Genomic DNA, 11971 nt, shown 5'->3' with positions numbered 1-11971 from the left:
CATCCTTCCATGCAGCCACCAACATTACAATCACATACTTGCATACATCTCCTTACATGTCAGCTTGAAGTCACGTCGGTCAAGCAAGTCAGCAAGCAGATCACTGCATATTGTTTTCAAATCACGCTGGGGAGAGAGGTGAGTTCTTTTTGTGTGCATTTTTGGTATCTTTTATCTATCTTTTTTTGTGGTTGATATGTTCTTCTGATGCTGCGCATGCGCGTATGATCGACGATGTGCATGCTACACCATGTAAGACATAGGGTCTGGACGGGGTATCTGAAGTAGTGACCACGAACCATATATCGTTAAAGGCAACTTGGTCGTGATCGAGAGAAAAACACACGCTTCACCCATGTTCCCACCATCAAGACTCAAAAGCCTCTTTTATGGGATCGTTCATTCTGTATGCACCTTGCCTGAGGTATCGTGGGTTGTGATCGTAATCGTAATCCGGGAAAGAGTGGAAGGTGTGCTTGACTGGGTGCTGCACAAGAAAACGTGGCAGGCTGGTGACAAGTGAAAGACTTTTGAGTGCGCTAAGAGCAAGGGGAATGCCAGATCGAGACGTAGAGGCAAGCCGACTGTGTTGCCAAAAGAAGGCGGAACATATCGACTGGAAATGAGTGTTGATGTGTGGGATTCGCCGGCGTACCGAGAGGCGCAAATCGTTGATGAGTGACGTGCGGGCCTCCGTTACATGAAATGTGAAGATGCAGGCTACGTGTCTCGAGGATCAAGTGTTGAGAACATCGTCGAATGCAGGAAGGGTTGTATCCTCGTTGGCGCCTGGGCGAAACGCATCAAAGTCATCTGGATACAAGACCATGCTTGATGCGAAGTTGGTGATGTTACCGTAAGCAATGGTGTCGGAGACGAATACGTTGTCGATCAGAGTTGCGTCAGCCTGAGGATTTGCATCATCTTGAGAGTCCGTAATCGGGCTGTCGAGATAACCAACAAGTTGCTGATAGAACGGGTTGATGTCGTAGTTGGGGAGAGCAGGAGTGGGGTAACGGTCAGGTACGTGTTCGCCGGTGTGTCCAGGGACAGCCCTGTGCGCGGCGAGGATGTCTTGCTCGATGTTTATCCTCAAAGCAGAAGTCCTAGCAATGTCTCGCTTCGCGCGGCGCTTGTTGCGAGCGACGATGCGGCGGTCGATTACAGGAGCTACGATCGGTGTCGCTCGCAAGGCGAGACCGCCCTTCTCCACAGTTGAGTTGACAGAGCGTCCGAGGAAAGTTGACGACGAGGTGCCCTCGATAGCGACATAGGTAGACGCGTATCCCATTGACTGGACGTAGGCGATGATGTCCTCAACAGAGAGCGCAATGTCTGCAACTCCGGCGCCGATGCATGCAAACTCGAGGGAGCCGTCGCGAGAGATGAAAGGATTACCCTCTTTATTGATTGAGAGAGACCATCCATAGAAGGCGAGGTATGACTCAGGTTCAGGTATGTGGAGGTGACCGCAGATGATGATAAGGAACCGGTCTAGGGGAGCTTCGACCTTTCCAACTTGGTCGCGGATGGTAGACCAGGCCTTAGCCATTAGAGACCAGTAAGACTTGTACATGTCGGCTTCCCAGAGAGCTCCGATGATGCTGGAGAGCTTCTTCATGGGCCACTTCTTCAACTCAGAGGCAGTGACGTAGTAGCCTGCAAAATTTAGTGAGGGTTACTGCAATAGTGAGAGATATACTTACATCGGAAAGCAACGAACGCGTTGAGAGCTTTCTTGGCTTTCTCTGGAGTGGTGAAGCGAGCATCGTTGACGGGAGGTCCGAGCAGCAGCAGCCTCGCTGTGAGCGCAGCCTGTGCCTTAGGATCTGGGATCAAACGAAACAACTGGATCATCTGCTTGCCACTGCGAGTCTGCAGAAATCTGTCGATTTCCGCTTCTGCCGGGTTGCGCATGAGACGGGCAACGAAATCATTGCTTGACATAACGAGGTTGAGTATTGTTGCAAGAGAGTTTGAAGAAGGTGATTTGGAGGGAAGGTTGCTATGGGTATAGGTTGTAAAAAGTGGTTGCTGTAGAGTTTTTGGAGCAATTGCAAAAGAAAAAAAAGGTTTGAGTAGTGGAAGTGGGTGGTATTTCGACGAGATGGTGAGAGCAGAGACTTTGTTTGTGGCCGCGCCAAGGCTGAGCAGGCCAGGCAACGAGTCTGCGCGTTTGTAATGGTCAGTGCATAGGTACGTCAACAACAGTATTTCCTCGCTCACCTGATGAAACTGTCTCAGTCTCCTTCACTTCGTAAATAATCCTGGACGGTCCCCTTTATAGCGTTGTTAGAAGCAGTCTGGATACTGAGCCTTATCACAAATGCTATCCGATATGACAAGCACTGTGATGTGACTTGGGAATGTGAAAACTAGATGGAATTGGAGAAAACCCCAACATTTGTCCGCTAAGTGATATTTTGAGACAAAGGAAATAGCATCAAGCCACGCACGAGATAGCGCTAAGATACGTGTACCTGATTTGATGAAAGGTATGCCACTAACCAGATGCTGCGCAAATACGGCAACCCCTTGCATACGCGACACAAGCCGCAGAATTCCGAACATGTCGGTCGTTTCCAAAAAGAGACTCCTGGTGATTCTCATGACGACATTCCGTTCGGGTTGATTTCTTGTGTGTTTTCTGAAAGGCTCCAATCTCTAACTTGGCCTTTCCAGTCTGCGATGCGCCCGTCACGAACCCTGACTACGACAACTCTGACCTCTGCTCCCTCGACGTAACACTTGGTGCCCCCGTCGCCTTCTCTTAGTGATTCATCAGCGTTTTCTTGTGAACCTATGCCCCCACCGCCCCACAGTCCTTCGCCAGCGGGAGGAGCCGAGTGTGTGTCCTCGCCACCAGGGCTAAAGGTATTGTTAGCCAGGTGTTGGGCTTTGTACCATGTCTCTTCCTCGGAGCCAGAAGGCACGAGTTCAGCAACGCCATTGATGGTGGCGCTGATGCGACTCAGGGACGCGGTGTTCATGCCAAGGAGAAGTTCGGCCAAGGATCCCGAACGTGGTGCTGGACCTGACGGCGAAGGCGAGCGACCCGGCTGGCTCAAGGTTGGAGGGCGGTGAGAAATCCAGTCATGCACTAGGAGAGATACTCGAGTGTTGGCCTCGAGATTTTGTGTTTTGCGGGAAGTTGAAGGTGTTGTCATGATGATAGTGGGAGTTGGAGAATACGGAGTGTTAGGTAAGTAGGTGTAGTTCATCAACGAGACGTGAGGAATGTTTTCCGAGCATGTTGCAAGATGGAGCTGTTTGAACTTGTTAGCACATAAGCATACGAGAGATCGGGGGTGTTGGCAATGCACGTGTTTATGAGGCGGGTATGAATCACGACACTTGGTAGGAAGGGTTTGGGGGGAAATGAACTGCTCGAAACAAGCGAGGGGGGGTCATGTAAGCATGCGACGTGTGTTGGAATGTGATCCCGATGGAAGAATGAGATGAGACAAGATAAAAGTGTTTGGAAGGACTCACAAAGCGGGCATTCTGTAGGCAGGTCACCACCTCATCCGGTAAGCCGCTAGACATGGCGAGACGGATCAAGAGGGGGGTGAAGACGTGAGTCAAGAGAGGCAGGCTGCGAAAGGTGGACGGTGCTGCCGTGCTTGATCAGGCGCGTGAGGACGGTTGGCAGAACTTGACGGCGGGAAGGATGACGTTGCGTGGAGCTTGTCCGTGCAGCATCTCCGCCTCCGCCGAAGCGCGCGGCATTGCGCATTCCGACGGCGACCCGGCGACGCAGCCATTACCTCCTGCCACAACAGCCGCGTCTGCGATGGCTGCCCCGAATGCAATCCCGCCTATGGAGGGCACTGACAGCGTCCATGCCGACCCGAACAGCGTATCGTCGCCCACGCATGATGGTGCCCCCGCCTCGCCCATGGATGAAGCGACTCCCACATCGCCTGACCAAGGGAGCGCACCCCCCAATGCGCAGACGCAGCAGCGCGTGCAAGACATGTTGCACTCAGACGTGGGCGTCTCCACCCTGCTGAACCGCCTCAAGGCCAGCATTGCGAGCGCCAGAGTCAGTGGCCACGAAGCCGGGCTCTTGTGCATTCCGACGGCTAACACGCTGGGCAGGACTTTGCCAGCTTTCTCAAACGCCGGGGAGCTCTCGAGGAAGAGCACGCCGGCAGCCTCAAGAAACTAAGCCGTCTGACGCTCGACGGCGTGCGGAAGCCTGACACGCGGCACGAGAGCTACCAGACGCAGTTCGAGCAGGTCCTCCACGCAAACGAGCGCATCGCCGACAATGGCACCCAGTTCGGCCTTGCCCTACACGCCATGCACGAGAACCTGCTACAGCTGGCCAACAAGATGGATACAAGCCGCAAAACTTGGAAGCAGCAGGGGCTCTCGGCAGAGAACAAGGTTCAAGACGCCGAACGGCTGGCCGAGAAGGCCAAGGCCAAGTACGACCAGCTCGCCGAAGACCTTGACCGGGTCAAGACAGGCGACACAGGTGCGGGCAGGAAGTTTGGCTTGAAAGGGCCCAAGTCAGCCGCCCAGCACGAGGAGGACCTCCAGCGCAAGACCCAGGCGGCAGATCAGGACTATGCCAGCAAAGTCCAGACGGCACAGGTCTCCCGCAAAGAGCTCGTCGCGACTCTGCGGCCCCAGGCTGTCTCTGCGCTGCTGGATCTCATCAAGGAAACCGACGCTGCTCTGACTATGGAAATGCAGAAATACGGTAAGTCCACCTGCTGCCCGCGTCAGCTTCGACTGACGCTGTCATAGCCTCGTTCAACGAGAAACTTGTCGTCAACAATGGCCAGGTCGTCAGTCCACAGCCACCCAAGGGCGCGACTACTCAGGCCCCGTCCAGCATCAACCAGCTCATCTACCAGATCAACAATGAGCGCGACTTTGACGAATATATTTTGAGCCATGCCTCCAAAGCACCCATCACCAAATCAGAGCTACAGTACCTGAAGCATCCGACACAGGCGCAGACGCGGTCACATCCAACACCACCTGCTGCTGCGAGTACTAACCGACGTACCTCCATGCAGCTGCAGAGTCAGCCGCCGCCCTCTTTCCCCATGCCGCAGCCAGATGCCAACCCTCTATCGCCTCAGGGCCCTTCCAGTCTCGAGCCCTCGTCTGGGGGTCCTGCACAGCTGCCACCTTCGTCGTTGCAATCGCAACCACAGCCTTCGCAAGCGCCGCAGTTCAGCAACTCGCCCTACTCACCCGTGGGGCCCACGCCTTACCCACAGTCAGACTATCCTCGTGGACCTGTCGGTCAGGCTACGGCACAGCAGACTAGCGGAATTCTTTACAACAACGCCCAACCCCCGGTCAATCCCGTCTTTGGCGTCACTCTGGAAGACCTGTTCCACCGAGATGGCTCACCCGTACCCATGGTAGTCTATCAGTGTATTCAGGCTGTGGATCTATACGGACTGGAAGTAGAGGGCATCTATCGGATCCCTGGAACCTCGTCGCATATCCAGCAAATGAAAGCTCTCTTTGACAGTGGTAGGTGATTATGAGAATTAGTCAATGCGGGCGACTAACGCTATACAGACGCTTCCCAAGTAGATTTCCGCAACCCAGAGTCGTTTCAGCACGACGTCAACAGTGTGGCTGGTTTGCTGAAACAATTCTTCCGCGAGCTTCCGGATCCACTGCTCACCCGCGAATTCTACGGCAAGTATATCGATGCTGCACGCATCGATGACGAGACCATGCGACGTGATTCCATGCACGCGCTAATCAATGCTTTGCCCGATCCGAATTATGCGACACTTCGTGCCCTTGTTTTGCATCTGCATCGTGTGCAGCAATCCTCCGAGGTTAACCGCATGAGCACCGCAAATCTGGGTATCTGTTGGGCGTAAGTCATCACTCGACCGAATCTATGTATCGACTAACCTCGTATAGGCCGTCCATAATGGGTCCTCATAAAGGCAACAATATGGCCGATGCCGGTCTGCAAGCCCGCGTAATCATTACCATTCTTGACAACGTGCTCCAGATATTTGACGAGGACTGAACAACTATCTTGCCTGGGCAGGGGCTCATGTCTGTCATGTTCTTGCAATCTCAAATCACGTTTCCTATTACCCTCTAGGTGTTCAATGTCTAATCCAATGCGGGCTCCGCTTGTGCGGGACGGCTACCGCATTCGTGAACAGCACTTTGTGTATGATTATGGTAGAGTACGAGAGAAGCAGGGACTAAGCTACATCATAAGAAGGCATGGTCGCTGCTCGCTGCTCGCTAAGGGGTATGAATAGCCACACGCAGGGATGGAGCAGTCAGGGACAGCGAAGTTCGAGGTCGAGGTTTAGAAGTGAATTGATCCAAATGGTCTCTTTCTAGTCTCGTGGTACATCTTGGGCCTCTACGATCATGTCAACAGATTAGATGCAAAGAATACGACCATGGATCTGGATGTTGGCCTGAAGATGCGATGAAAGTGTTCTGCGCTACATTGAAATGTAAACAGCGTTGCAACGCTTCCAGTAGAGCAATGTAGACGCGTGACGGAGGTTGGTGAGGTTTGCAGTGGGGCGCGCTTACCCCAGTGCCCCGGGCGGATACCTAGGCAGCGGGACGCTAGTGAGCTTGACAGGGACAGCTCCAGTAGGCTGATTGAGGGGAAGCTGTGCTGTAGCCCGCCCAAACCGACACAAACACCACCACTACTCCACTCCATACACGCTGTCGGCGTTGGTGTGCAAATTGACCTCACCCTCCAGCTCCGGTCCCGACAGTACCATCATGCTCACACGCCGTGTTTGTGCCAGTGTGCGCGGCATCCTCTCCCCGCCGTGTGCCACCGCCGTCCGCTCTCAGGCCTTCAGTGCTGGCGCTCCAACACAAAGCCCGGCTAGAGCTCCTACCCTCGCCGACATCACACCCGATAGTGCTGCCAGCTTCAACGAGAAGCAGAAGAGCTTCCGCGACGGTCTGGTAGCTGCTCAGAAGCGAAAGGAACAGGAAGAGAGTCCGTTGCACGTCGCCCAACCTGAATTACCCAAGAGCGCTAACGTGAGTAACTACAGAAGATGCCCGCGCCCGTGAGCAAGAAAACGGCAAGAAGAAGGGCGGTGCGCTATCATCTCTCATCTACGGCACGCCCGAGGGCCGCGAACTCGACAAGGACATTGAGCGCAGCTTTTCTCAGGTCTTAGCTCGCGGCAAATACGTCCACTCCATTGTGTTCCACGAGGTACTGCAAGACAAGGTCGAAGAGTACACCGAGTTGGTTGGAAGCTGGTACCCAAAGATGGCGTCCATTCCCGAGAACAAGGTCCATCTTGTAGGTAGCTGGAGGACTGAAGTGGGAGATTGCAACACCTTTGGTAAGTCTGCAACTCGCTCCAACGCTCGCATCTCTCTCAACGATGCTGACTATGCACCAAAGTACATATCTGGGAGTACCAACGCTACGAGGGTTACCACGAATCGCTACACAACATCCAATCCCATCCAGAGTTCCCTGCGTTCGATGTCAAACTCAAGACCTTGATCAAATCCAAGCACAACTCCCTAATGCAAGAGTTCTCCTTCTGGCCTACGACACCCCCACGCCAGCTCGGTGGCTTGTTCGAATTGCGCTCGTACACACTACATCCTGGCAATTTGCTCGAGTGGGAGACACATTGGCGACGTGGCTTGAAGGCCAGGCGGGAAGTCATGGAGGGTGTGGGTGCTTGGTTCGTCCAGATCGGTGATCTGAACACAGTACACCATCTGTGGCAATTCGCCAATCTGGAGGAACGCAAGGTCCGTCGTGAACAGAGCTGGAGTGTGGAAGGCTGGGGCGAGACAGTGCACAAGACCGTGCCGCTCATCCAGACCATGAGGAGCAGGATCTTGATTCCTTGCTCCTGGAGCACTGTTGCATAAGCTTCGATTGCACCGATCAAGCCACTCATTTGGTGTACGACCAAGTAAATGGCACTGTGCGCTGCTTACAGTGAGAGGGTGTCATGTCTGCTGTATCATGTATATGAGCAAGATCGATCACAATGTTCCAGAATGAGGCAAGTATCGCTAGTGGAGCCATCAAGCCTCCAGCGTCTAAGTGGTGCGAAGTTGCGAGGGGCTGCATCAATGTCAGATACACATTCGTAGAATATGATGATTCATCTCATTCGTTGTGCACGCCGAGGTAGCGATCGTACCTGACATACCGTTTCGACGCTAAGATGTTGCCAAAACCGGCGGGCGGACGGGTCGCTACGTCATAAGATTTTGCGCTTGGCGCACCACCACATAGCAACAAGTGCCGCCGAAATCACTTTCGCTGCCAGAACCCCACAACAACTCGCCAACAGTTGCTGGTACTAAGCGAATAACACACCATGGTGTACATACGACAGGATAAGCTACCAAAGCTCAGGGAGTACAAGTACTCTGGCGTGGATCACAGCTTGCTTTCACAATATGTCCTCAAGCCTTTCTACTCTCATGTGGTCATCAAATGCTTTCCTATGTGGATGGCGTGAGTATTTCCAAAATCTCATACAAAGCAATACTAACATTTCTTAGACCCAACCTTGTAAGTTTGGCATAAAAAAAAAAGATTTTATATGTCGAACCCCGCCGCAAGAGCTTCGTCCTTGCTTACATGATGCTGTAGATAACACTCTCTGGGTTCGGGTTCATCATAGTCAACTTCCTCACCTTACTCTGGTATACACCGACCCTTGATCAAGATTGTCCGCCTTGGGTGTACGCCAGCTGGGCCATCGGACTGTTCCTCTACCAAACATTTGATGCTGTGGATGGGAGTCAGGCCCGCAGGACTCGCCAGAGCGGTCCTCTAGGCGAGCTGTTCGATCATGGAGTCGATGCGATCAATACGACACTGGAAGTATTGTTGTTCTCTGCGACAATGAATCTTGGCCAAGGCTGGAAGACAGTCCTCACGCTCTTTGCATGTAAGCCAGCACCTTGACATTACTTGCTTTGCATCTTATCTTGCTAACTACTGCAGCATCTCTGACATTCTACGTGCAGACCTGGGATGAGTATCATACCCATACACTGACTCTTGGTGTTATCTCTGGGCCAGTCGAGGGTATCATAACCTTGTGCATAGTGTATGCCTCAACGGCCTACCTTGGTGGAGGTAGCTTCTGGCAACGCTCCATGATCCAAAGTCTCGGAGTGAAAGAGCATGGATTCATTCCAGAAGTGCTGTACAATTTGGCATGGAACGAATGGTATATGGTCTATGGAGGAGTTGTGCTCGTGTTTAACACTGTTTCGAGGTATGAACACATGCCATTGTACGAGACAGTAGGCTGACAATGACACAGCGCGCAAAATGTAATGAAGGCGCGTCGTGCCCGTGGTCAAAAGGCGCGAGTCGCTCTCCTGGGTCTTCTTACCTTCGGGGCGGCTTGGGTCCTCATCACGGCGTACTTGTACCTGCAACCTATGATCTTGCATCACCATCTGGTTCCGTTCATCTTCTACGCTGGTCTCATCAACGCGTACTCGGTGGGTCGCATGATCATCTCTCACCTTACGAAATCCCGATTTCCTCGAGGCAACGTACTGATGTACCCTCTCATCTACGGAGTGATCGATTCGCTCGGGCCATGGCTACAGGAGCACATTGGTGTCGGCTGGCCAAGTGCCTTGGGCAACGATGTTTATCAGGTTGCCTTTGTGTTCATGTGTCTAGGTCTTGCTGTCGGTGTGCATGGAAGCTTCATCGTGGATGTTATTTGGACGATCTGCGATTATTTAGACATCTGGTGTCTCACGATCAAGTACCCCTACCAGCCAGTAGAAGAAAACATCGAACGGAAGGGACAATGACGATCAGGCTACTGGGTCTCAACCACAAGGGGAGATGGAAAGGGTTGATGGGATTAATCCCACTATAAATTCCTTTGTTTGGGGATCTTTGCGTACGCCCGCAGGAACTCATCATCATATATAGATGTTAGAGCTGTTGGCTGAGTAGCTTTACGAGGAGCACGACATCACGTAACTATAGTGCAGTGAAATACACCACACATTATCAACCTCAACTTCAGATACTCAAATATGTACCTTCCGCATTTCAAGGTTCCTGAGATTGATTGTGCCGGCCCGCATATATGTGTGGTGCCAGCGTGAGCCACGCTAGACCGATGTAGGTCACCCCCGAGCGCGTCTCCGCAATCACTCATCAACCGGAGCCAGGACTCTACAACCTCCAACGCAAACATGTCAACCGTGGGGGTAAATTTGGCTGTTACTAAAGACGGTGAGAGCTACAACAAACTACAGCGGCCCGATGGTTACCTTATGTCGACGCAGCCGCCCTCCATATCCTCCTCGACAGCGTCCCCGACTGCATACGGCAGCAAAAGAAAGTGCGCGCAAGAAGAGGCCGTTGGTGTTAAGCGCGCGAGGATCGCGCGCATCACAGCGCACCCAAAAAACCGGCCGCGCGCTGTAGATTCGTACCAAGAGTATGGGACACGGACGGTGCTACCAGGACTCGACGGTGAAGAGCAGTCATCCGACGAGACCACAAGCGAAGCGTTGGCCTACCTTCACGGTGTCCGGTGAGTGCTTACTTCATCTTTTGCACTCCCCTCACATGAGAGCATTATCAAGTGCATCGCTTATACATGAGGCCTAGGTCTGAAGCATCGGCGATTCCCACTCTACTCGTAGCCCCAAACAATGTCAACGCTGGCAAACTCGACTCAGACCATGACGAATCGCAATACAGAAGCCCGATGGATACTCAACGCGTCATATACAGGGAAGGAACCTGGATTGCCGTGGATTGGGAGTACAACGCTACCAAGTGGGAAACAGACTCGTTCGCCCTTGATCCACAGGAAGCTTGCACCAATGCTCTCCTCCAGCGCTTTCGAAACCTTCGCAAGAAACTCGCCGAAATGCGGAGGTATGGACGACTACCAGACACAGCAGCGAGCCGCGCAAAAGTAGAGAAGTTTGGAAAGCAGAAATGGTCGGAAACCATAGAGAAGGACTTACCGATTCTCCAAGAAATCATGCACATTGACGAGTCGACGCTGTATATGGCTCTACAAGGCTGCACGTTAGCATTGGGTCGATCAGCTAAGATATCCCGGGAGAAGAGCAGCTGGATATGGACCTTGTTGGCCCTAGTTGGAGATTTCGGTACTTTGGATCATGAGCGTGTGAGCAGAATTCGAGACTTGGGGCTCAGCGCAGGCCGGCTAGTGGGCCGACTCTACGCAGACAACAGAACATTGACGTGTGATGCACAAGAAGGCGAGTGCACTAGTCCCGAGGTCCTAGAGACCGATCCCAGAGAACAGACACATGGAGCTCACGACACGAGACATCTCACGCCGAAAGTCACACAAACTCTGCGCGATGTTTCGGATGAGAAAGACAACGGATTAGACACGACGTCCTTCAGAAATGACAATGCCGTACTCAGCCAAAACACAGTCATTGAAGAGACGGATGATTCTGACGCAGAGATGATCATGTCTGAGGATGAAGTTGAATCAGAAAGCATTCCGGAAGATGGAGGTCTTGAGGAAGCTCGAGCGCGTCTTCTTGCGCAACTCGGAGACCGCTTGGTACATTCACAAGTGCCTCTGCCTCATACGCCCCCAATGCAAGTCCATCATCACCTTTCAAGGGTCGAGGCTGAGAGGCAGCGACAAGAAATACGCCGAGGAGAGCTGCAGCAAACTGCGAGTGCCACCAAATTGGCGCCAGTTTCCGAGCCGACGCAGGCCAAACCGCAGTCCATTACCCCATTGTCCGAGAGTGACTGGAACACCAAGGCAGCCATCGACATGATTCTGACAGTTGTAGCCGAGTGCTATGGACAAAGAGATCTGCTGAAATTTCGACTGCTCTGGTAGTTGCACACAGCGCGATGACTAGAAACCCATGCATCAATTTATTCGTTGTAATCCTGTGACTATATTTTGGCTACCGCAGTGACGTCGGTGTGAAGATGCACGGGCCAAGTCGCGGA

General features: G+C 52.8%; 5 protein-coding genes across 5 annotated transcripts; 4 read left to right on the top strand and 1 right to left on the bottom strand.

Moving 5' to 3' along the window:
* Positions 1-736: 736 nt before the first annotated feature.
* MAT1 (CDK-activating kinase assembly factor mat1) lies at positions 737-1947 on the bottom strand (the record flags this gene model as incomplete). The annotated part of the gene is made up of 2 exons (XM_049327273.1): positions 737-1659; positions 1707-1947. The coding sequence occupies 2 exons, from the start codon at positions 1945-1947 to the stop codon at positions 737-739; spliced, it is 1164 nt and encodes a 387-aa protein (XP_049193418.1).
* Positions 1948-3793: 1846 nt separating this feature from the next.
* Positions 3794-6019, top strand: J4E83_000309 (uncharacterized protein; the record flags this gene model as incomplete). Its single annotated transcript, XM_049327272.1, has 5 exons — positions 3794-4045; positions 4102-4711; positions 4759-5502; positions 5551-5860; positions 5908-6019. The coding sequence occupies 5 exons, from the start codon at positions 3794-3796 to the stop codon at positions 6017-6019; spliced, it is 2028 nt and encodes a 675-aa protein (XP_049193417.1).
* Positions 6020-6750: 731 nt separating this feature from the next.
* Positions 6751-7881, top strand: J4E83_000308 (uncharacterized protein; the record flags this gene model as incomplete). Its single annotated transcript, XM_049327271.1, has 3 exons — positions 6751-6976; positions 7035-7334; positions 7397-7881. 3 exons carry the CDS (start codon positions 6751-6753, stop codon positions 7879-7881), a joined length of 1011 nt encoding a protein of 336 aa, XP_049193416.1.
* A 458-nt stretch (positions 7882-8339) lies between these two features.
* On the top strand, positions 8340-9807 carry J4E83_000307 (uncharacterized protein; the record flags this gene model as incomplete). The annotated part of the gene is made up of 5 exons (XM_049327270.1): positions 8340-8479; positions 8527-8536; positions 8618-8918; positions 8975-9251; positions 9300-9807. The coding sequence occupies 5 exons, from the start codon at positions 8340-8342 to the stop codon at positions 9805-9807; spliced, it is 1236 nt and encodes a 411-aa protein (XP_049193415.1).
* Positions 9808-10200: 393 nt separating this feature from the next.
* On the top strand, positions 10201-11855 carry J4E83_000306 (uncharacterized protein; the record flags this gene model as incomplete). The annotated part of the gene is made up of 2 exons (XM_049327269.1): positions 10201-10544; positions 10622-11855. The coding sequence occupies 2 exons, from the start codon at positions 10201-10203 to the stop codon at positions 11853-11855; spliced, it is 1578 nt and encodes a 525-aa protein (XP_049193414.1).
* Between the last annotated feature and the right edge of the window lie 116 nt (positions 11856-11971).

This window comes from Alternaria metachromatica (assembly GCF_023757995.1).
Source record: "Alternaria metachromatica strain BMP 0045 chromosome Unknown scaffold_1, whole genome shotgun sequence".
In the NCBI taxonomy this organism is placed as follows: domain Eukaryota; kingdom Fungi; phylum Ascomycota; class Dothideomycetes; order Pleosporales; family Pleosporaceae; genus Alternaria; species Alternaria metachromatica.
The sequence above is the reverse complement of the archived record's forward strand: the minus strand, read 5'-3'. Positions and strand labels throughout refer to the sequence as shown.